The sequence below is a fragment of the Dicentrarchus labrax genome, unplaced genomic scaffold (assembly GCF_905237075.1).
Source record: "Dicentrarchus labrax unplaced genomic scaffold, dlabrax2021, whole genome shotgun sequence".
NCBI lineage: Eukaryota > Metazoa > Chordata > Actinopteri > Moronidae > Dicentrarchus > Dicentrarchus labrax.
This window is the reverse complement of record NW_026136719.1, coordinates 5,747,359-5,771,929: the sequence shown is the minus strand read 5'-3', so window position 1 is coordinate 5,771,929 and position 24,571 is coordinate 5,747,359. Positions and strand designations below refer to the sequence as shown.

The window sequence follows — 24,571 nt, the reverse complement described above, 5'->3', positions numbered from 1 at the left end:
TGGTATTAACTAATCAGAATTTTAGGCCTTAAAATGTCTTTAATTTAATTAAAAATCATATTTAACATTTTCCGTCTTGCTTTTAAATGTGTTTTTGGGAAAATTTGTATTAATCAAATATTAAGAATTTGACATTCTTTTGCCAGTATGGATGTAAAATAGGTCTTTAATTGTGTTTATAATGGTCGTAAAAAGTCCTGCAGAAACCCTGTTTTAAGGATAAAGCTAGAAGATAAATATTCTTTGATTTTCTTATTTCACAGCAGCCATTTTGGCATGAAACGGTAGGGTAAACACAGGTGTTACTAATGACACTAATTAAGGTTTCGTTCCCATTCAGGTCAAACAGAGTCCGGCTCCTTTTGTTCATGTTTGCTTCACTGGAAAGGCTTTGTGTCAAAATGGCTGCTGTGAAAGATCTGCTGTCAACAAATCATCTGAAAAGATACTTCATGACTTCCCTGTCTGTCTGTGTCTGTCGGTCGGTCTGTCTGTCTGTCTGTCGGTCTACTGAAGATGTTTAAAACTGATCACAAATATACATCTTCATTTATTTAATAAGGCTTCATAATACCCTGAAACAGCTGCTCACTGTAGTTTTTATAAACCGTTACTCAAACATGAAGGAAAGGAGAAAGAAATTAGTTTGGGACTATTTTCAGCGGCGGATGAATCCACACTCGGTGTGTGGCACTCTGTCTCCTGCATTATACAGTAGAAAATATATTAAATATATCCTCGTCTTTTGATCTCGGTCAGACTTCTCGTCTAAAAAGTCAAAATATTTCTTTTAAGTTGACTTTTGCTGCCTGTGTAGTATTATAGAGCAGCAGTGGTTCCCAACTTGGGGGTCGGGGCCCCCACTAGGGGTCGCCAAGGCTTCACAGAGGGGTCGCGAGTCCTTTTTGATTTTTAAGGGGTGTAAGAAAGCTTAATAATGATATACACAGTAGGACTATATCTCAGCATTTAGTTAATTTATGTTTTAAAGTTATTATTCAAGATCTAAAGTTTACCTTAAGTTAGATTCACAGAGCGTTCACGCTCCGATAAACAGCCTCCAGAGACGAGTACAGACAGATGAAAGTATAAAAAGTTACTAAAAATATCAGGAAAACTCCTCCCTGATGAGATATTCACAGGAAATAATCTCAAAATTCATCGTCAGGTTACTTAATGATAGAAAAGAGGTTCCTTTAAGGAAAAAGGTTGGGAGCCACTGATTAAGAGGACCTCCACCCTTTATTTTTTGTTTTATTATCGTTTCCTCTTTCTTTCCACACTTGGAAGCCCATTTCTGCCAATGTGATGGAAAAAAAGGATTCTGAGTCAATATTTTGACTAAATGAATGACTTTCTGATACTAAATTGTTGTTTTAAGGTGCAGGATCTGTTTTCCTTACATCATACTGGCAGAAATAAGCTTCCATAGTAAAGTAAAGTCTCCTAATCCAGGTTGCACTAAAACCAGGACTTTAAGGGAACATTGTAGGTCCTGCAGCCCCTCATCTTCAGGGTCCATGTGAGGTCCTCTTGGCCCCGCCCCCTGGAGCCGGCCCAGCCAATAGGAGCTCTCCCTGGATAATCCTGCTGTTATAAAGCCTGAGGATGCAGCGGCTGCGAGGAGGAGCGCGCACTTAAAACCAAAAAGTGTCCATCAAAGCAAACAGTGGAGGAGAAAACCCGATCCAACAAGGGCTCAGCAGACAGAGGAAGAAGAAGTGATGGAGCACTCCAAACAGACTCAGTACAGCTCAAACGAGAAGAAAGACACCGGGGACGGCGGCTCCGTGCTCAACGGACACTTTGACGGGATGGTGAAGCGGCCAGCCGGCGGCACCGTGCGCGCATCCGCTCCCCAGCCTCTTGGCGCGGAGTGCGGCTCGCACCGGTCGGCCGCCTCGGTGATGGAGAGCTGGAGGGAGGAGCGCACCAGGAGCGTGGAGGACAACGAGATGAGCCTGCCGTCCCTGGCCGCCGCTTACACCACCATCCTGCGGGGGCTCGGGGAGGACCCGCAGCGGCAGGGGCTCCTCAAAACCCCCTGGAGAGCCGCCACCGCCATGCAGTTCTTCACCAAGGGCTACCAGGAGAAAATTATCGGTGAGTTTTTAAATCCACAAAGCCGCTCAGAGGCTGCTGGGATTTGTCCTGCGGTTCAACAGGTGGCAGGTCCGACACAGGACAGACAACAAAACTCACTTCACATCCGTTCTGGGGTCAGTTTACAGCCTGAGGAGTGTAGATTATATTAAAATAATACTTTTTTTTAACTGATCAGAGGCAAGTGGTGGAATGTAACTAAGTACTTTTACTCAGGTACTTGTTTAGTACTTTCACTGCCTTTCATAGGGAGATATTGTACTTTATAATAGCTGTATTGTTCCAGTGTTAGAGGAAGTATTCAGATCCTTTAGTTGAGTGACAGTACAAATACCACACTGTGCAAATACTCTGTTACAAGTTTGGAAATGTTACTTGAGTAAAAGTATGTAATCAAGAAAATTGTACTTAAAGTATTAAAAGTGTAAAATGTCTCCTGTGCTGCTGTTATACTGTTTTATGATATCATTAGATTATTATGACTCAGGCATTAATAAGAACTGCAACTAATGTTTATATTTTCATTATAATTTTTATTTTTTATTACAAGTTTGGTTTGTAAAAAGTCTAAAAAAAAAGTGAGAAATACCCAAAGTGACACCTTCACATGACTTGTTTTGTCCAAACCTTCAAAATTATTACAAATAAATTAAAGTTATTAAAAAGAAAAGCAGCAAATTGTCACAGTTGAGAAACCTGATCGATTTTCTGTCAATCAATAACAGTTTCAGTTGTATATTTATAAACTGTTGTTTAATTTAGAACAAAACATCATATTTTATAAACTCTTTGTATGTTTCGTATGCAAGAATCTGTAAAGTAAAGTACTTAGTTACATTACACCACTGCCACAGAACAGCCGATCAGTTAATAGAATATAAAGGACACTAATCAATAAGTAATAATAAGTCAATATTATAATTATATATTCATTTACAGTTGAGTGGAGCCTTTCTGATGCCTGTAAATACTTTTGATACTTTAATGTTTGCTCGTATTTTTACTCAAGATTTTAAATAGGTTAACATCAAATATTCAATCAGAAAAATAATCATTGATGAATAAAAATGAAAATAATTATTAGTTAATGGTCAAGATTTTATAACTGTGAGGTTATTTTGGGGTTTTTAACTGTTGGTCGGTCAAAACAAGGTATTTTTTTTTACTTTCAGGAGAAATAAATTTGTCTTTTTCAGTGTTTTCTTGCATTTTATAAACTAAATAATGAATCAAAGATCTTGAGTTGGGGTTAGGGTGATTCATTTCTGTTAAATTCAGGCAGTAACTTATAGAGCAGCTGGGAGGCAGAACTTCACTGTTCTTCTTCCTGCTTTAAAGGACGAGTCGGATTTAGTGACATCTAGTGGTGAAGTTGCAGATTGCAGCTAACTGAACACCGCTCGCGTCCTACTGTAGAAACATTGGCGACCTCCACAGAAGGCGACTCACATCTGTAGATAAACACAGCTCATTGTAAGGTAACAAAAACACAACGCTTCCTGTATTCAGGTGATTATACACTAATGAAAACATACCTGTGATTATTATTATATTCTATTTCTGCCAATAGATCCTCCTAAATGTCACAAACTGGACCTTTAAAGACAAAATAATGGTGAAACTTCCACCCAGTGAAGGTGTTTCCTACACTAGAGGCTGTGATAATGACCAGAAAGGACTCTTGTGTATGGTAGTATCTAATTCTTTATTTTAAAATGTGCTTTAAAATCGTAATCCTGTTTATAATCCCCATTTATACTAAATGTAACTATAGTCTGTAACACTGTGTTACATGTAATCCATTACTCCTCCAACCTGTTGCTGTCAAAGCTAAAAAAGGTTGTTTTTTTATAAGCTGAGAGAGTCACTGATATTAAAATAAGATCGATTTGCCCGATCGCAGCCGACAGAAACCCTTCAGATCTGCCTGCTTGATGTTTGATCCTGCTGCTCCAGAGTTACTTCCAGAGAGGATTTGCTGAGTCACAAGCAGGTGGGCGGGGCAGGCCTTGGGGGGGGGGGGGCGAAGGCACCTGGAGAGGGGTTGATACTCAGTGTCAGGTCCACATTGGCCAGCTGGAGTCGGGGATCTGCCCCCTTCTCTGTTCTCCGCCTCAGCCTCCTCCAGAACTCCCATCTGGAGGCAGTTTGGCTGTTGTGGGGGTCGTTTTGTGTGTTATGAAGCCGAAACGCTCAAAGAAGGAATGCAGAGAAAATACTCCCAGTGAGAGTCTTCACTTCCCCCTCCACCACCACCACCACCACCACCACCACCTTCTTCTCACCTCTGAACTGCAAAGGATGGACAGTGCTGAAGATAACGATGACGCACATGTGTTGTTCGTCAGGCGACGGCGGCTGTGGCGGCAGTGGTGCTCTGTCTGCCTGCTGATTGGCTGTTACTGGAGACTCCCCTTTGACTTGTTGGAAAACAGAGAACACAAAAAACACATGTAGTTCTCAGAGCACTGGATGTTTGTGGAGAGAAGAAGCATTTTTAGTGAGTGTCACACTGTTTGATCAGTGTGTTCACGTGTGTGTGTTCACGTGTGTGTGTGTGTGTGGGGGGGGGGTCACAGGTTCAGCTTTCATCACGACCTGAGCCTGAAATCCTCTTGTTGTGGCACACATGACCAACGAAACTGTAATGAGGGAAAAGTTATGCAGAGATTAAGCAGGAATTCTGAGCTTGTTACAGGAGCCTCATTTCAGATTAAAGCATTCCTCTGTTTAGGAAACACGTTTTTACCTTTAAAGGTCCAGTGTGTCACATTTAGGAGGATCTATTGGCAGAAATGGAATATAATAATATTAATAACTATGTTTTCACTAGTCTATAAACACCTGGATATAGGAATTGTCATGTTTTTGTTACCTTAGAATGAGTTTTTATCTACATACTCACTGGGCGCCTTTTCAGTTCCTCCTACACACCCTGAATAGGAGGGTGTGGCAAGGGTGCTGCAATCAGCGACTACGCTGCTGAATGCCACTAAAACCTGCACACTGGTCCTTTAAGTAAAAGTACTAATACTACACTGTAAAAATACTTGGTTGCAGGTAAAAGTACTGCATTTACACTTTTAAAGGTCCAGTGTGGAGGATGTAGTGGCAGATTACAACCCCCTCGCCTCACCACCCTCCTGGTTCCAAGTGTGTAGGAGATACAACACAAAAGAAATATGGTGGTAAAAGTCACTGGAGGAGGTTTCTAAGGTAATAAAAACATCCCTATATGAATGTTATACTCCATTTCCACCAATACATCCTAAATGTTACACACTGGACATTTAATTAAGTTTAATTAATCCTCCTGGTGCACACTTCTCTTCCCAATAGCTCCCGTTTGGAGCCACAATTGCAGTATTTTTTTTGACGTTCATCGTTGTAACATTCATGAACGAGATATTGAAACAAAATATTACCGGAAACGCAAAAAATATTTTAAATTGCATGTCAGCGATCTCATAGTAAGTGTTTCAATTTGACATTTTGTAGTGTTTTGATAGTTTTATGTGTTTTTATATAAATTTATTTCATTTAAAACGATATATTTTAGAGATTCCACCGTGTGCCACTAGAGGCAGCTCTTGTACCACGAGTTAGATTCCAGTGGCGGCAGCGTGGGATGATTTCCTACTCCAGTTTCAAAAGTCCAAATGTCCGAATGTATTGAAAGAAAATGAAATTGTAATCAGGTCCCGAAATTAAAATTTTAATGAAACGAAAACTCTGCTGCAGTCTGTATAAATCGACGTTTAGCTTTTCAAACAAACAATTTCGGAGGTAAACAAACACAAACAGTGTATTTAAAGCCAGCGATGTACCGGGGTGACACACGCCCTTCCTGTGCTGTATTTTATTTGTTTGTTTCATACCATAGTTTGAGAACTACAGATCTAAACAACTTTAAAACTCAAACAATAATCCCTCAATGGACAATCAAACTGTTTGTGTGCGACTGCAGTACGATGTGTTTACGACGGGGGAGGATTTTACTCTTTACCTCCATTTTCTCCTCCAGGTTCGTCGGTGTAACGTCATTTCTCGACCCGCCCGTCTAATTTTTAACGACGTGTTTAGTTAATTAAATTAATTAAACAGAGTGATCCTTTAAAACCAGGTTCCACTATTCAAACACACTTAAAACATCAGCTACGCTGTTTCCCACTAACTGGCTAGCACGCTACCCAACACCTGTTTTTGAAGGACTGACAGCTGATTGTGTGGTTACCTAGCAACAAACACACACACACACACAGAAAAAAAAAAACCCAACCAAGTCTTCAGCTTTCGTCAATAAATGTATTTTTAAATAAACAGAAACACAATTTCCTGAGTTTGCGCAGATCTGAGAACATCATGATGAACGTAAAGCTCACAAACTGTCTGTGTGTATTCGAAAGGCAGGGATGTACAGCGGTGACTCATGAGTACACGCCCAGGGTTACGACTATGTATAGGAAGAGTGTGTGTTTGTGCCACACTCACACACACACACACACACACACACACACACACACACACACACACACACACACACACACACACACACACTGGCTGTCTGAACAATAAATGAATAACCGTGTTTATTTAGTCATTCACTTCAACGTTTCCTGCTTCATTCAGAGTGTGTCAACATGTGGCCTCTTCATACACACACACACACACACACACACACACACACACACACACACACACATATTGGAGGCAACACTATTGAATGGCGAGCTGATGATGAGTGGCACTGTCATTAAGTGATACCCAGGGCGTCTGAACCAGCTGCTATTTATTAAGTTAAGGTTGACTTAAGGTTATTTTCCTTCAGGGTGTGTGTGTGTGTGTGTGTGTGTGTGTGTGTGTGTGTGTGTGTGTGTGTGTGTGTTTTCACTGTAACTGATGGTGTAAGAAGCTACAATGTGGAGGTGGGCAGAGTGTTTGTGCAATTAAGTGTTATTGTCAATTAATTTGTTGTTGTCTTATTTTTGTATTTTCTATCATGACAGTTGTACAAGTTAAGTGTTGAAATTTTTTTAAATAACAATCAGGTTTCCCACACACCCTGGAAAACCTGGAATACCTGGGAATGTAGAGACTAGTTTCCGGGTGATGGAAATTGATTAAAATGATCAAATATCCTCAAAATAATCTCTGTTCTCTAGAAATTTGTATTGTTTTTAGCCTCTCACACAGATCAACCTGGGTGCGTATTATGTTTAAAACTGGACTGTTGGTAGGATAAACTGTGTGCAGTGCTGGTTTGTAGCAGTCTTGTATAGCGATCTTTTTAACGCCCATTAAAACCGTAACTGTCTGTCCTGTATTGCGAAGAACCCCCCTCACAGTGGTGAACCTGCTCCCATCAGCTTTATAGCGAATTTCAGCTTATTGTTTAGCTGTAAGGCTCAAAACTTTACTGTTCTGGTTCATTCATAGCTTCATTTTCAGAGAAAAGGATCTATAAATCCTCTGTGATCTGCTTAGCACTAAGTCTATCTGGTGAACATAGTGGAGCATTAAGCAGATAAAGATCCAGATATTTCCTTCAAGGGATCGCTAGAGACCAAAAACAAAGCTAAAAGAGCGTGAATATTGGACTTCTATTGGACTTTATTCATGAGGTTGAAACCAACACAACTCAAAATGTATCATAATGATAACCCCAAAATATCAACTATAAGTTCATTGTCCAATAAGATGAAGAAAAGCTGCAAATCTCCACAGTTGAGAAGCTGGATTTAGAGAACATTGCAGTCAGAAGATCAGATTTTAAACAAACCTCCAGGTCAGTCAAACTTATTTACTTATTTATGTATAAAAGGCTATAAAAAATATTAAATATTATAAAAAGTCTGATTGTCTGACCGCTCATGTTTCTTACCCGTTGGACTTCATTCCCAGATCTTCAGCAGTTAACTTGGTTTCAGTGTTATCAGCAGCAAAGTCTTGCTCCCACTTTGTTCCTAAACTCTCCAAAACAGGATTACCACTTTATTACAGTGTCAAGCTGAAGGCAGACTGCATCCAGAATCAGTTCTTCTTTGTTTGTGGATCAATAAAGTGTGTCCAGGAGCTGGTTAAACTCTGGTGTAGATCACACAGATTTCAGATAGAAGCCACTCTCGTTTTGTTTTATACTTCATACTGCTTTTTGCATTATGTATGTTTATATGTAAGTGGTGGGGGGATATCAGTGTGTGTATGTCTGTTTTTATTTGCCTACACATACTTTCTATTCATTTTTATCCTTTTTTATTTATTAAAATTAGTTGTAAGTATAATTTCAATCGAATATCTGATGGCTACATTGTGAACTAAGAACTTCACCGCACTGACCACTTGTTATTTTTGCATATGAAGCCTTTGAATCCTTAAACAACTATTGGATGGATTGTTGTTGAAGTTGCTACAGACATTCATGTTCCCCTCAGGATAAACTACAACAACTTTGGTGATCACTTAATAACCTAATATGGACATTTGACATTTCCCATCAGCCATAGGCTACTCTTGCTAAATAAAGATGGTGAAAATGTCTCAAAACACCACTGTGTCTGCAGCTTCACAGAACTGTTTAATAACATATGATTACATTTAAAGAACCAGGGTAAACGTGCATTAATTACAGGTTTATGCTTTAATTTAAAGTAGAGCTGCACAATATGGTAAAAACATCATAGAGCCATCATTTCCACAGATATCGGGATATGATTTGCGATTAATGTGGGAATGATGATCTTTTTATTACAAATGTAATTTTCACCCCCAAAAAATATTAAGATTATAATGATGTGAAATTGTTTTGGGGGTCTGTGCCAAACAAAAACATGTTTACTTACATGTGGAGAACAAGATTCGTAGGCCAGGACATCTCTGCAGCACTACAGTACTTCATTATAATGCTGTATTGTCACATTTCACCTTTATCATTGCAGCTGTTGTGATTTTGCACATTGCACTTGGCCATATTGCGCTTTTGATAATATTTCGATTAATTGTGCAGCCGTAATTTAAAGCGTGTTCAATGTTAAAATGTGCTGCAACTGTACATTTATTGTTCGCCAGGGTAAAACAACAGTTTCCACCAGTATGAGTGTTCAGCTGCACGGCGGTGAGGAACAGCGACTATCAGAACCATCAGTAGAAAGATTGATCACAGTAAATGGACCTAAAATGAACACTGATGAATCGCAGCATCATAAAAAAATCTAATCAGACAAACAAAACAAAGCGATTGGACTCACGGTTTCTCGTGCAGAGGAGAATCTAACTGCCCCAAAGCAGAACGCCTCATCTGCAGAGAAAAAGCTTTCAAAAGTCTCAAATAAGCGAAAACACCAACGTGTGTGAGGCGGTGGGAAAATCTTCATGATGAAGGGTGTCATGGCATTATCACTCAAACGTCATAATAAAAAAAAAAGGAGACTTTAAGAGTGTCTGAATGTGTCTGTTCTCATCTACCTGTTACCCTGTTCACACACACACACACACACACACACACTCTCATACAATAAGCCTGAAGCAACAAGTCAGTCTGCTCTCTATTGTTTCAGTGACCTCGCTCCTCCTCTCTCCCTTTAACAGATAGCCAGTCAGGAAATTAAAAAGTGCCGCGGTGAGAGCGAGAGGCGCCTGCGTTGTCACAAACAGATAAAGCAGTTTATTGAACCCCCGGCAACTGAAAAATGCAATAAAGCAACAACAGGAAGGAGTGTATGGAAGCAGAGCTATAATTAGACGGCGATGTTTGCCAGAGAGAAACACCAAAAGTTGACGATAAAGAGAGACGGAGGTGAACAGGGCGTCCCTGGTGGTTTCCATCTGTCTGTCCTCGACGCATCCAGAGCTAAACGCTGGCGATGGACATAAAATAAAGATATATAACACGTAACTGGGTTAGATATCATTAAATCATTCAATTAAATCAGGAGCAGAAAGTGTTTAATGTAGATGGACTAATGGTTGAATGAGTGTACAGCAGATCAGTTAGGGTTGTAGTCAAGTATGTAAATCTGTAAATTAAAGTTTAAAAGGAGAACTTGTTGCTGTTTTTAGGAGATTATCCCCTTTCGTTTCATCTCTCCTCCGTTTTTTTCTTTCTCCGCAGACGTGCTGAACGACGCCATCTTTGACGAAGACCACGACGAGATGGTGATCGTCAAAGACATCGACATGTTCTCCATGTGTGAACATCACCTGGTGCCCATCTTCGGCAGGGTGAGAGGAGAACACACACACACACACACACACACACACACACACACACACACACACATATGATGGCAGGAAAACCAGACCGTCTGCCATTTTAAACCGTCATGTTTCTACAGCAGTGGAGGACAAACAAACCAAACACTGGCTGTAGAGGGACCAGGTTATTCAGTTGGTTGCAATCTGCAACTAGATGCCACTAAATCCTACAAACTGTCTTCCTTTAACCTTCAAAACCCCGAACTCTAACTACAGACACAGACAGGACGCTCAACTACTGTATGTCAGCAACTGATATATATATATATATATATGTATTTTACTTTTATAACAAAATAAAACAAAACCACAAACAAGAAACAACAAAGATAGTTTTGGTAAACTGTGTTTTTAGCATTGATGCCAGGTGGCTACATTTCATGTATTTGCTAAAGAAAGATGCTAAAAACTACCAAAAAATTTACAATCTTCCACGTAGGAACCATGTAAAAAAATACATTAAATGGCCTGAAATTGACAATTACACATTTTAAATAGAAAAAAGATGAAGAATGAAGTTTAATTTAAACATGTTACAACACACAAATGGCCCATGAATCAAAAGGTTTCCGTAAAGCTGCGCTCGAGAGCGGCACATCAATAAATATACACCGCTTACAGTAGCTGCAGCCGAGCTTGTGTAGAGTAGCCTCAGAGAAAGCTAAAAATATTCATAATTTAATACAAGAAAAAGTCACAAACATTAAAAAACATGCACAGATGTGTATCTTAAAGACAGTTTCTCTCTGACGTTTATCTGGAGGCCGCCGGTCTGAACAACAGAGACAGTATGAGACAGAGAACATGAGAAACAATCAGATTAGCTGAGATCTGTTTATCCTGCCTCTCTTTTGTTGTTTTTCTTGCCTCCTCGCCGCTCCTTTGACATCATTACTCTCCACTAAAACCCGATTGGCCTCGTCCCTCTTTCTGATTCTTCTTCCTCTGCTTCCTTTATCCCTCCATCTTCGCCTGCAGGTGCACCTCGTTTAAGACAATAGGGGCTGGCAGCTGATCCTTTTCCACCGGTGTAAATGGGCTCTGATGACAGCAGTGAATCACACAAACACTTACCACACCTCCTGTGTGTGTGTGTGTGTGTGTGTGTGTGTGTGTGTGTGTGTCTGGTGGCCATCAGGTGGTTGTTTACCTCCTCCCTCCCCTCGTCATCGTCAGCAGCGTTGTCTCTTATCAAGCCTCTCTCATCTGTCCGTCTGTCTGTTGTGTGTCTCAGTGAGTCACCACACAGAGAGAGGCCTCCTCCTCCTCCTCTTCTTCCTTCTCCTCCTCTATTGTTGGCCGCATGGCGTGCAGGTAGCCGCTGGCTGTCTGATAAACTGTTTGTCTGCCACACAGGAGCAGTTTATTGCAGGCTGTCACATCAACTGTTTGGAGAACTTTTGAAGAGAAAATACGTTGCAGAAAAACCTCATTTGGTCTCATATTCAACCCTTAAAGCAACATTATGTGAGATTTGGTTGCAATACATTTGACGTAAATATGGACAGCTGTAAACGTTATAATTACATTACTTATGATAGGAATATAGCGAGTTGACAGCTCAGTCAAACATCAAACAAGTGCAACAAAGGACGACAGCAAACAGCTAAAATTACTGACTAGTCCATCAGCAATAACACCAGCTCGCCGTCTGTCTGCAGCCTTTTATTTCACAAAGCTCTCAACAACAACTTAGCTCTTAGCTTCCTCCGTTACCGTCCTCTTAGGTCTCTTCACTTCTGCCAATAGCGATGTCCATAGAAGCTGCTGAGCTCGGATACATCGCCCGCTCGCCCTGCACAACGCCAGCGCCGCTCTGCATCAGCGTTCCCCTCTCTCAGGCCTCAAAAAACGCCCTTTTCCTAGCAGTCAAAGCTCCGGTGCTATAAACATCAACACCCAGAGCAGTACAGCTGAGATAACTAGTTAACAGCAGCTACATTTGGCAGCAGTTACTTTACTGTCCAGGAAAAGGCGGAGCAGCCGGAGGACATCTGAGGGAAAACCAGAAAACATTTCCTCCATAAAATATGATTTACATGATTTACAGTTTGAACAAAATCAGCGACATGGTTGTTGGTGTGTGAGTTCTCCTGCAGAGCGTTACACAACTTCAGTTACATACTGCGAGAACGAGCGTATGGGGTGCAGAGTGGGAATGACAGAGGCACCATTTACCTGATTACAACTCAGTGTCCATCCATTGTAATACACTACATGGCCATTGTTATTGAATCTGAAGGGATTCAAGTTATGAAGACAATTTGATTTTATAGAATGGGAAGAAAGGCGGGATTAGTGGGTTAGGACACTTCCTGTGTGTTCACAGTGTCCCTAGTTTGATGTTGTCTCCAACTTCTCCCCTAATATCCTACCCCTAAATAATATACACAAAGAATAAGAAACAGGAGCCCTGGTAGCTCACCCGGTAGAGCTGGTGCCCCATGTACCAAGGCAGAGTGCTTGTTGCAGCTCCATGCACCACCATGACCCCATAGACAAAAATACTAATTTTACTGAGCATATCATCGTAACTTCATTCAAAGTAAACAGAAACAAAATAAAACTCACCAAAAACCATCTTTAGTTAATCTTTCCTCTGTTCTAACAATCGGCAGCTCTGGTTTGGTTGAAATATATCGGTAATTCATTAACGTAGATGATAAAAACAGCTGTTTCAGTCGCTCTACTCAAATGGAAACGAGGGACTCACCTGCTCAGCCAAACAGGATTTGTTCACAAACCACACAGAGGCTGCAATAACAACAAAGGCAAAAGGAGCTGGCTGCAGTATTAATGTTTTAAATCTCATATAGGCTATATGACCTTTAAAGAAACTTAAAACTTTGGGCCACAAGAGGGTGGAAACGACTCTGTAACAGGCACACAGCTCTGATCTATTATCACCTTATAAAGTTGTTATTGTACAAACAGTTACCTATTTATAGTTCCAAAATACACAGAGCAACGTTCATATACGGTCATATTTCTCGCCACCTGAGGAACATAAATCCAACATTCACTCTCCTTTCAGCTGTCCCCACCTACTCCTGAGAAAAATCTTCACCACATAGTCGGACATTTAGGAGACAGAGGTTGATGAGAGCAGTGAGACAACAACAGTAAAAATGTGCCATTAAACCAAAGCTGTAAGCGGCTAAAGCAGACTCTGTAAGGCTTCTCTCATTCTGTATTATTATTATTTTCATCGCTTGCAGCATGTGCCAGTAAATCTGAATAACGTGAGCAGATAAGTGAAAAAAAGCAGCCGTCACAGTCGGTGTGTTTGATGCCGATATGTCAGGCCGCTGCTGCACAGAGGGAGGGATTGGAAGAAAAAGGAGAAATAGAGATCTTTGCACGCTTGTTGCCGCTGCCCTTTCTCTCGTCTTGTCAACAAATTGCATTTGACATTTGAGTGGAGCGCACTGTGTGTGTGTGTGCGTGTGTGCATGTGTGTGTGTGTGTGTGTGTGTGTGTGTGTGTGTAAGAGAATTAGAGCCTCCAGACATCCACAGCAGCAATTCTCCAGCTGGTTACTCCGTCTCTTCCTCCTCTCGTCTGTTGCTCATCCTCCTGCCCTGCTCTCAGCTTTTTGTTTCTTTGATTTCTAAACTGTCATATACTGCCCCTCAGAGCTAATATCTCACATATGTTTCAGGACAAACACTTGATATATTTTAGTAGAGTAAAAGCTTATAACAGTTTAACTCACCATCACAACAGGGCACAGTTTACTGTTGTTACCACCCTTACGGCCACAAAATAAACATGTTGGCTCAACCAGTTGTGACCAGTAACATATAAAGTGGACATGTAGTTCCCACTCTTTAAGAAATCATTTTCCAGGAGTTTTTCTTGACAATACAAGATAACAATGCTTGCTCACAACCGCCGCGCTTGAAAGTTCTCAGGTGAATTGACTCCAGTTTTTCTCTAATCGTAACATTAATTTGGCCACAGCCCATAAATAATCATTCAAATCAAGAAGAATTGGTTTTATTTGATACAAAATGTATCTTCTGGACTATTAACTCATAAAAATAAGAAAGGTAGAAACAGTTGCGCAATTCTCTTTTTAATTAATACATTAATAGGCTGTATGTATGTAGATATAACCATCTACAGCGTTTCCAAAATAGGTTTGCTGCAAGCGGTGTGAACAGCTATTGACTGACACGGGAGAACAAATGAAAAGGTTAAGTTAAAACACTCTGAGGTTTGAGCTTAGCAAAGCAAATACAATTAGATTGCAATTTAGATTATTTCCAGGATATTTAGTCATTTCCATGAATATCCAGGTGTTTCCATAAGTGGAAAACTAGTTTCTACATTTCAGGTTTTCCAGGTTTTCCAGGCTGAACCGTGTTTAAAACAAAATTGATTTTATTAACAAATAATGCCAGTAAATATAACAGAAGCTGTGGGAGTGTGGAGGTCTGGCCAAAAAGAACAAAAGGAAGTCTGGGGTTAGCCAGAGTATCAAAACCATTGTAACCAAACCAGACCACAAGATCTCCATCCTCAAAGAATAAAACACAACAATAAGAAAGCTAACACTGATGAGATCAACAGGCTGCTTTGTCTGGGAGAAAGCTCCTGCTCCTCCCTTAAATATGGGGCCAGTCATCCCCAGTGAGGAGCACCTGAGAGAGAGAGAGCGACAGAGAGGCATCAACGTAGTGCGGTTGTCGCTATTTTCTCTTGGAAATGGACATTTCTGACATTTCTAACATCGCTGATGTTTGTCTCCATAGGTGGTATGGACATTTACTCTGTCTGCACCTTGATAATAAATGGAAAACTGCTGTCTAAATTTCAAGGTTTTCCAGGACACGTCCCTATCTCCCAGTAAAGATTCCCAGTATGCACCTGCCTGGAGGCTGGTTGGAAGAGACAATTTGTTTGTTTCCATCCATCTGTTTAATGCATGTTTTTAATTTGAGCAATAAAAAAAAATTTAGACAGCAGTTTTCCACTCATGGAAACACCTGGAAATTGATTAAAAAATGACAAAATATCTTCGAAATAATCAATGTTATCATGGAAAATCTTAATTTTACGTTAGTCTAAACTGTGGCCAAATGAAAAAACCCTGGAAAGGTCCTGGAAAGGTCCTTGGAAAACCATTTCTTAAAAAGAGTGGGAACCCTGGATGTTCCAGAACATGATGTCCCCATCGGCTCTCTGATGTTACTTCTTGGCCACAAAAACCACTTTTCTTTTACAAAAACAACCACATAAAGGAGAGTAGCCTGTGTTCAACGTTACCGATGTCCGCGGCACAACCGCTCTCGCCTCAAGCAGTGTTACTGGTTAACAGTCTAACTGAGCTTGGGAATTTATAATACCTTTACACAATGAGCCCTCTATCATTTAGAGAGATCAGGGTTAACTGAAGAATGAAACATCTGATGTTTAATGTGTCACTTTGTGCAGGTTCACATCGGCTACCTCCCCAACAAGAGAGTTCTGGGTCTCAGCAAGCTGGCCAGGTGAGTACATTTACTGTGTGTGTGTGTGTGTGTGTGTGTGTGTGTGTGTTTTCCCAGTGTTTAATTAGCCAACTTACTGTAGATGTGTGTGCGTATGTGTGTGAGAGCTAGTGTGTATTTAAGCTGATTATTAAAACGTGTGTGTGTGTGTGTTTGTATGTGTACTAGCGTAGAATCTGATCCCACTGACCCCAATACCTTCGGGCTTATCGCACTAACACCCCTTACTAACGCAGTACTGGACATACACACTCACACAGAGATTAGAAACAGCCAAACCATTCACATTTTTAAGGCAGGAACGAAGCTTTCGGGCCGGCGTACGTTGTGGTGCGTTGTAGCTTCTGCTGCACACTGGGTGGCACTACTTAAAGTCCGCATTGAACAGAAAACAGAGCGCTGTTTGCTTTCGCATATTTATGTATTTCCAGCTGGGGAGGGGCTCTAACGGCGTCTGACGTTACTGTTGGCGACAGATAATAATCTCTCTATAAAATATGATTCGGTTTCACCCAAATCACTAATAAAGTTGTGTTTTTGTCAGTGAGCTCCAATAGCTATACATTGTTAAATAGAGGAACAATATAACCGGAGGATGTGATCTTAAAGGGTTAAAATTACATTTTTCATTTCACCTGGACTTTAAAAACCTTTAAAATAATGAGCTTGGTTTCACGCAACTTGGTTCTTATTTTTGTAAGACCACAATTATTTGTACTCTTTCAAATAAACCACAAGTATTTGGAAGAGAAAATGCAGGTAAATGATATAATTATTACCAAACGGTCTGTCTGTGAACATCGTCACAGTTTACAGACTCCTGGTTTAATTAACTTTAATTCATCTGACCATTCACGCCCACACAATACAGATTTTGTGAGTGAATAAGCTTTAAAAATTACAGGAAATTAACATAATGCTGAGATATAAGCCTACTGTGTATATTTTTTAAGTTTTCTTACACTCCTAAAAATCAAGAAGGCCTCACAACCCCCTGTGAAGCTCTGGCGACCCCTAGTGGAGGTCCACCAATGCTCTAGTCCGTATTTCTAACCTAGTGTACCCATAATGTAACGATGAAAATAAAAATCCAATGCTTTTTGGGTAATGTAATCGACAAATTAAAGCAACGATTTTTAGTTTTAATATTTTTAAGTTTTTCCCCACCCCAAACTTTGCTACAGAGGCTTTAAGGCTTGTCCAACAAGACCTCCTGTACTTCACACTCCTGTCCTCGTAATGTTGATTAAGTCAACAAATCCGGCTTTAAAATGAGAAACAGGAATAAGATTACGAGTAGATTTCCCAGACCAGCAGCTCATTAAGAAGAATCGAGTCTCGACTTTGGAGACGACCCCGCTTTCCAGGGAATGATTTACATGCGAGACAAAATTCACCTTTCCTCGACTGTCACATCTGATGCAGCTTCTGCTGTTTCTCTTCTCTCCCCCTGGAGAGTCATTCCTTTATGTACGTACAGTATGTCCTGATACTCCTCGTGCTGCCCGTTCAGCCTTGTGACATTTTCTCCGAGGTGGATGAGGTCGTATTTGTCCAAAGTGGTTTTGCTCAGAGAGAAGAGCAACAGGTTGAAGGTGAAGACCGGGGTCGTTTCTGCAGATCTGTTCCCTCAAATAGCTTTAAAGTGACTCCTCGTTGTCTCTTTTTTTTGTTTCTAATGATTATTTTGGTGCCTTCAGATGAAGTTCATGAGAAATGTCCATAAATAACCTCAGTTTATGAGACGTGACATAAGTTGACATTTTAAAAAAAGATGGTAGAGCTCAGCTTTTTTTGTTTGTGTCAACAATAGGGATGTCAGATTCGGTTGGAATATCAAATCTTTGCTCACTACATCCTCCGTTCTTACCCTTAGGTAGCACAAAATACAGATTATGAACGTACAGTCCATAACTTCTGCCGCTAGGAGGTCTCTCACATCAAAACCAGAACAAAAGACATTGTGAGGTAGCGTGGGATCATGGGAGTTGTTGTGTTCACCAGCATTGCAGTCAGTTTCTTCCAGTTAGGATTCCTTCAGTGTTCATGGTTCAGAAGGTTTCTACCAGGAGCCCAGTTGTCCACAGAGGTCTCCTCCTCTCCAAAACTAACAGACCAGCTGATTAAAACCACTAAACACACTGAATAAAGCAGTTCCACCTTAAAAACCTCTGCTTCTCCCACGCTGTTGGACAGACAGAGGACGTCCCGGAGGGGCTGCGAGCCGAGCTGCTGCTAACGTTAGCTCAGCTTGTTTCTCTGATAACTTAAGATCCAGACGTCCGATGACTAAAATCCTTCATCCGGTTCAAATCTAGAGTTAAAAAAGTCGATTGATGACGACCACAACGCTGACGCAGGCACAAAGGGGATATGACGCCATTGACAGGCGACCGGTGAGACGCAGCGTTACCTGAATTAAATGACAGAGTTTTTAACATTGTTGGAAACCTTTGGGATAATGTTAGTAAAAGAAGGTAATTATCAGTTACCGCCAGTTCCTACTTAACTTTAAACTTATTAATATTCACAAAAAAGCTAGTTTTAAGTAAAAGTCACTAAAACAGGAGGAAAGTGCATTCGTCGGGGACTATTTTCAGCGGCAGATTACTCCACATTTGGTGCTGTAGCAGGACGACAATGAAGGCAGAAGATACATGAGGCGTTCACATACACACAGTTCTTGTTAGTAGATACATTTTAGGGATTGGAAAAGTTGTTTTTGTCTCTGTTATTGGCCCGTTAAATTCAATTCCTCTCAGCAGTGTTTAGTTGTTGCACTGATGATGGATTACTGAGCTGTTCTTTGTCTCCTCTCAGGATTGTTGAAATCTACAGCCGTCGACTACAAGGTACCCAGGGAACTTTCAGTGTTTTTCTTTTTACTGTCAGCCTGGATGTTGTTTGTTCTGTCTGACCTGGTCCGTGTTTGTCCACAGTTCAGGAGAGGTTGACCAAACAAATTGCCGTGGCGATCACCGAGGCCCTGCAGCCCACCGGGGTCGGCGTAGTCATCGAGGCAACGTACGTAAAAAAACACACACAGAGTGAAATGTTTTCATCTTTCCTCTTTCCTTTCCCTCTCTCACTTCCTCTTTCTTCCTACTCCACTCTCATTTTAAATACTTCAGTTTATTTTAATTACTCTCATTGCATCACTTCTGGAGTGTTTGTTTGGGACTGATGCTGATTTTGGAGGAGAAAAGATTCACTGATCACCGATATAGTGAATTGTTTAAATGAAATTAGACCGATTTTTTACTAACATGACGACACAAAGGTACCCAGAAGGCTGCTTTCTTAAAAAAATAACTTGATTTAATAATATTTAAGTTAAATATTCTTTAACATGTTCAATAATTTAACTTACTCAATTTCTTTAATTTCCTTCCTTCCTCTTTTCTGCTGCCATCTGGCATTACTTTGATTCTTCCTCCCTCTCCTTTTAATTTCTTTATCGATTTAATCTCTTCCCTCCTTCGCCGTCGGTTTTAACCCCCCCACCCCCTCCCCCTCTTCCTCTCTCTTCCTCTCTCTTCCCCTCCGCAGTCACATGTGTATGGTGATGCGAGGCGTTCAGAAGATGAACAGTAAAACCGTCACCAGCACCATGTTGGGAGTTTTCAGGGAAGATCCAAAAACCCGGGACGAGTTCCTGACGCTGATCAGGAGCTGAGGAGGATGAAGCTCCTCCTCTTCCTCCTCCTGTTGCCTGAGGTTACCTCCACCTGTGTGTGTGTGTGTGTGTGTGTGTGTGTGTGTGTGTGTGTGTCTACGAGTGTGTGTTTTCATCTCAACCAAAGGCAGTGACAGAGTGTTTTCTGGGTTTTAGCGTTACCATGGCGACGTGTTGTTTACTCTCAGACGGCGGGACAGACTTTAACCCCCCTTTTTGTCCACGTGTGTCGTGCGTGCTCATTAATCAAATATCAGTTATTGGCCTCAGATACAGAAGGAGAGTTTAAAACTTCAATCACCAGAATAAAATATCAATCAGCAGCTACAGTCGAGTTTAAACGCTCTTTAAGCAGATTGTGTCTCAAATAACAACAAAAATGTAGAAATTTGCAGGTAAAATCAGAAATGTAGGGAAGCCCAGACAGGAAAGTCTTTATTTTTTATTAGGGGTGTAAAGATTTACTGATACGAGTCAGAAATCAGTTTTAATGTTATAGATGTAAATACGTCGGTATGCAAATGTTTTTGTTTTTGAGCTCGGGTGACGTTTAATATCAGAACTTAACAATCCTGTAACTCTGAGACTTAAATTAACTGGAGCCACATTCACAATACAAAAGTTTAAAAGTATCTCCGAAGTGCCCGAGTTAGTACGGCCTCTGATTTCTAAAACACAGAATGATGAATAATTCACTTTTTAATTGATTATCTGATTGACAGAAAATTAATTAAGTCAAAATGCCAAAACGTTTTCACACTCTAGCTTCTGAAATGTGAGGATTTCTTCTTTTATATTGTTTTGAATTAAATATATTTAGATTTAAAGATTTAATTTCTGACATTTCAGACTAAACATCTAATCGATCAACTGAGTAAAGAACTGAAAGATGAACCGATAATGAAAATAATTGTTCTACGTATGGCTTTAAAGGTTTTCCTCCACAGAGAATCTCTTTGAACGTGGTTGCTGCTGTTTTTTGGTGATGAAAGACACTTTTAACACTCTGTCACACCTCAGAAAACCTCAGTTTACAAACTCATTTTCACTTTTGTGTCAGCTATCAGTGGATTTAACAGCAGAACTGATGCAGTTTGTGTTCTAAACAAAAACACACAAAAAACCAACAATTTAAATGTCAAACACGATGGAACGTATTCTCCTTTTTTAATTTTAATTTCTCAACGTCTTATTATGTTGATTATTACGATCCTGTGGAAGGATCCGCCTGTATGTGCCAACTCGCCTCTCCATTCAAAAAAAATTTAAAAAATGACTTCACGGTGACGACGAGGCAGCCGACGGGGAGCTGCTGACCGTCTGAAACATTTTAATTCCCACGAGGGGCGAATGAAATGTGTGTATGTTAGAGTGTGTGTGTGTGTGTGTGTGTGTGTTTTCATCCCAGCAGATGAACAGTGTGGAGACAAGTGTGTGTGTGTGTGTGTGTGTGTGTGTGTGTGTGTGTGTGTGTGTTGTTTAGTACCTTTGTGTTTACTCGTGTAGCATATTTTTGCATTTCAATGCATCATTATGTCCCCAGACACATTTTGGGAGGTTTTAATTTGTGTCATGTGGTGACAGGAGTGGTGTGTGTGTGTGTGTGTGTGTGTGTGTGTGTGTGTGTGTGTGTGTGTGTGTGTGTGTTGGGGGGAAGATGAGCGCTAACAAACGGCTCTGATGTTGTTTTTTTGTGGCCTTGTTGAGAAGGACGGCCTGTTCTTTGGCCCCTTCACCATCATTGTCACTTTATGTACTGTGTTCAGTTCAAATACTTTTTAATCAAAGAAAATAAATCTCTATGTGACATCGACGGCTGCGTTGTTTCTTTACACAACTGACACACAAACACAGAGAAACTGTCATTAGGAACCCTCTAATAGCCAAAGGTAGCTTTTTTTTTTGTTATAATACGATATTTTACAAATTTATAGCCGTTAATTAACAAACAAAAACAAATAAAAACAAACACAAAACTAATTTAATCATTAGTTTTAATATAAGATTTCATTTCAATGTGACACTGTCTTTGCTAAAGGTGGAAGAAGTATTAAGTATGAAGTAAAAGTGTCAATACTGCAGTGTAAAAGTCCTGCAAACTTAAAAGTACTAAAGTATTACTGTTAAGATATACCTAAAGTACCAAAAGTTCTCATTATGCAGATATAAATAAAATATATATAATATTAGTATATATACTCTATATATCTAATAGTGTAATTAGATTATAATTATTGATGCATTAATGTTGCAGCTAGTTTTAATTTATATATTTTTATTTTATATACTGCAACAATTTTGTTATAATGAAAATCTGTAAAGTAACTAAAGCTGTCAGACAAATGTAATGGAGTAAAACATTCCCTCTGAAATGTATTGGAGTACAGTACTTGAGTAAATGTACTTAGTTACATTGCACCAGCTGTAGTTTGTTGACTCTGCAGAAGTTATTTCCGCCATGTGGAAGATATCGTAGTTTATTCCTGAGATCTCTGGCTCACTGTTACAGCTACGAGGAGATTTCACCCGTAGTTACAGTTTGAATCAGTGGTTCACAACCTTCATGGGGGGGGGTCGCCAGAGCTTCATGGGGGGGTTGTAAGGCCTTCTTGGTTTTAATGCATGCAAGGAAACTTAGTAGGGCTAAAATCTCAGCATCTGTTCACTTCTGTGAAGAAACTTATAACTTATAAAAAGTTAATTTTATAATAGAACAATGGCACCAGGGACACTGAATCTGTCAAAAAAAGAAGAATATTAAGTCTGTATGATTGTTATAAATTATAAAAATACAGAATTCAGACAGTGAATTGTATAAAAAGTTCCCTAAACAGGAAATAATCTGCTCAAAATTCACCCAAATCACTGAGTCAGTTTACTAAATGATAGAAAATCATTGCTGGAAACTCATCCACAGTCCCTGAGCTTCGTCTTTCAGCAAACGAGGAGCTTCCTGTTGAGTTCATGTTGAAAAAGGTGAACCTGGCCTTTAAGGAGAAGTACCTGCTGGCCTGCAGTGGTGTAGTGGTGCCTGGAAAAGTGTCTATACTCTTAATTTATGCTCCCAATTTCTTTTTAAAGCGACCAAGCCAACAAAGAATAAACAGCCTGTGTTGAAACAGTGACATGTAAGACTAGTCTTACTCACCCAGTATCATTCACACATTGACACTTAACGTTTGCTGCTCTGATCATTATGAAATGAAATGCACTTTGAGTGAAGGAGCCCTTACTTCTTATTCCATCTAGTCAGAAAAATTAGAGACTTTTGGAGCACTGACTTATGCAGTGGGGTCAGAAAGTTTCCAGTTATTCCCATTTTATACAACACTGTTTATGAACCAAAGTCTGCAGAAACATTCAAATACACTAAAATAACATTACAAAAAAGCATGTTTTTTGCCCCAAACTGTATGTGCTCAGCATAAAGTGGGCATGTTTGTAAAGGGGAGTCTTGCTGTTACCCATAGAGCCCATTTTCATTCAGATATATTGAGGTCCGAGGTCAAGGTCCATTGCCAAAACGTAGCCTAAGTTTAGAGCGTCATTTAGCCTCCTTCCCGACATGTCAGCATGAAGTGGTTGGTACCGATGGATGCGTCAGGTCATCTTGTTTCATATGATATCTGCCATCCTAGGAGGAAAAACTCAGCTCCAAGAACATCATTCAGTAGGAGTGGGTATACTCCATATATCTGTGTATATCTCTGGAACTACACCGCTGCTCGAACCTCCACAGCTGAATGCAATAAGCTCATAAAATGTAGAAAATTATGAAATAAAGTGGAACTAGACCCAAGAATTAAAAAAAAAAAAAAAGGGGGGGCCCACAGCTCATTTTTGAGCCCCGGGGCCACTTGGAGGGTTAATCTGGCCCCGAGCCCAGAGTGAACAGCAGAGACATGGAGCTGATCTGGATGTCTGACAGAGAGGAATGACTCAGCAGCTTCAGAGTTTTATAACATCACATTGATGCATTTAATTTAAACCTCACAGCAGCGAGGGGCTCTGGACTGTTCACAGCTCTCCACAATAAACATACAGTTTGTGTTCTCCGCCGTTTGCCCGACACGCTTCAGTTAAATATCTGCACTCGTGTTACTTTGTCAGCTGATCACATCCTGCTGCGTCACCTTAACTGCAGTTTGAACCTGTAAAACGTTACAGATCGCACTGAAAAGGGGAGAAAAGTCCCCCCATCAAACCCCACACTGATTAACAGGGATGGTTCCTTGTTAGATTTTGATCAGTTAGAACAAAAATAGTTCTTTTTTACCATTAGAGTCGCTCTGGCGCCCCCCAGTGGTCGTATATTATACTGCATATCCATCCTCAGCACTTCCTTCCTTAAGCTTTTTATACTCTGCACAAATAATGTCAAAAACTTTCTGATCTTGTGAAATGATGTTCAGATATAAAGTCTGTGGTCTGTGTGAGGAATTCAAGTGTGTGCAAAGATTTATAACTGAAGAGAAAACAAAGAGGAGAAATAAGTACTTTTGGGAACATCTGAGTACATTTTTAAAGGGGAAAACTGGCTCTGCTCTATCTTAATACTTTTATCATAGTAACTCATTTATTTTATTCTCACGATAAATCTGAACAACAGCAAACTTCAATCTCTTTCTCTGTCTTGATTATTATTTTTGTTTTGTTTTGTATGTAAAAATCTTCCTCAACTATCTCAAACTTGTTTCTTAAGTCAGTGGTTCCCTAACTTTATCCTTCAGGGACCACTTTTCTATCATTTATTAAACTCTCTGCCTCAATTACATATTATTTTATGGATACGTTTTATTATATTGTGTCTTTGGCGACCCCTAGTGGGGGTCCCGATCCCCAGGTTGGTAACCACTGTCTTTAGTAAGTAAGTAGTTTTATGTATAAATCAGTGGAGTTTCCCTTTAAGAGAGCAGATCCAGCATATCTGGACTTCATTCAAAGGAGTAAAATTAAAATAAAAACCTACAAAATTAAAATAAAAACCTACAGTCCAGACTCAGTCACACACAGACACACAAATACACACATACAAAGACACACTGGA

At 40.1% G+C, this 24,571-nt stretch overlaps 1 protein-coding gene across 1 annotated transcript; it reads left to right on the top strand.

The window, feature by feature from the left end:
* The first annotated feature begins 1,613 nt into the window (after nucleotides 1-1,613).
* On the top strand, nucleotides 1,614-21,337 carry gch1 (GTP cyclohydrolase 1). Its single transcript, XM_051379874.1, has 6 exons — nucleotides 1,614-2,103; nucleotides 10,211-10,320; nucleotides 15,793-15,848; nucleotides 18,669-18,700; nucleotides 18,788-18,872; nucleotides 19,398-21,337. The coding sequence occupies exons 1-6, from the start codon at nucleotides 1,725-1,727 to the stop codon at nucleotides 19,522-19,524; spliced, it is 789 nt and encodes a 262-aa protein (XP_051235834.1). The 5' UTR covers nucleotides 1,614-1,724; the 3' UTR covers nucleotides 19,525-21,337.
* Nucleotides 21,338-24,571: the final 3,234 nt, after the last annotated feature.

Excerpts from the sequence above, each read along its gene's own strand:
- gch1 (XM_051379874.1), top strand. The coding sequence starts at position 1,725 with ATGGAGCACTCCAAACAGACTCAGTACAGCTCAAACGAGAAGAAAGAC. Across the intron at positions 2,104-10,210 it reads CTACCAGGAGAAAATTATCG|ACGTGCTGAACGACGCCATC; the intron begins GTGAGTTTTTAA and ends CTTTCTCCGCAG. Across the intron at positions 10,321-15,792 it reads TGGTGCCCATCTTCGGCAGG|GTTCACATCGGCTACCTCCC; the intron begins GTGAGAGGAGAA and ends CACTTTGTGCAG.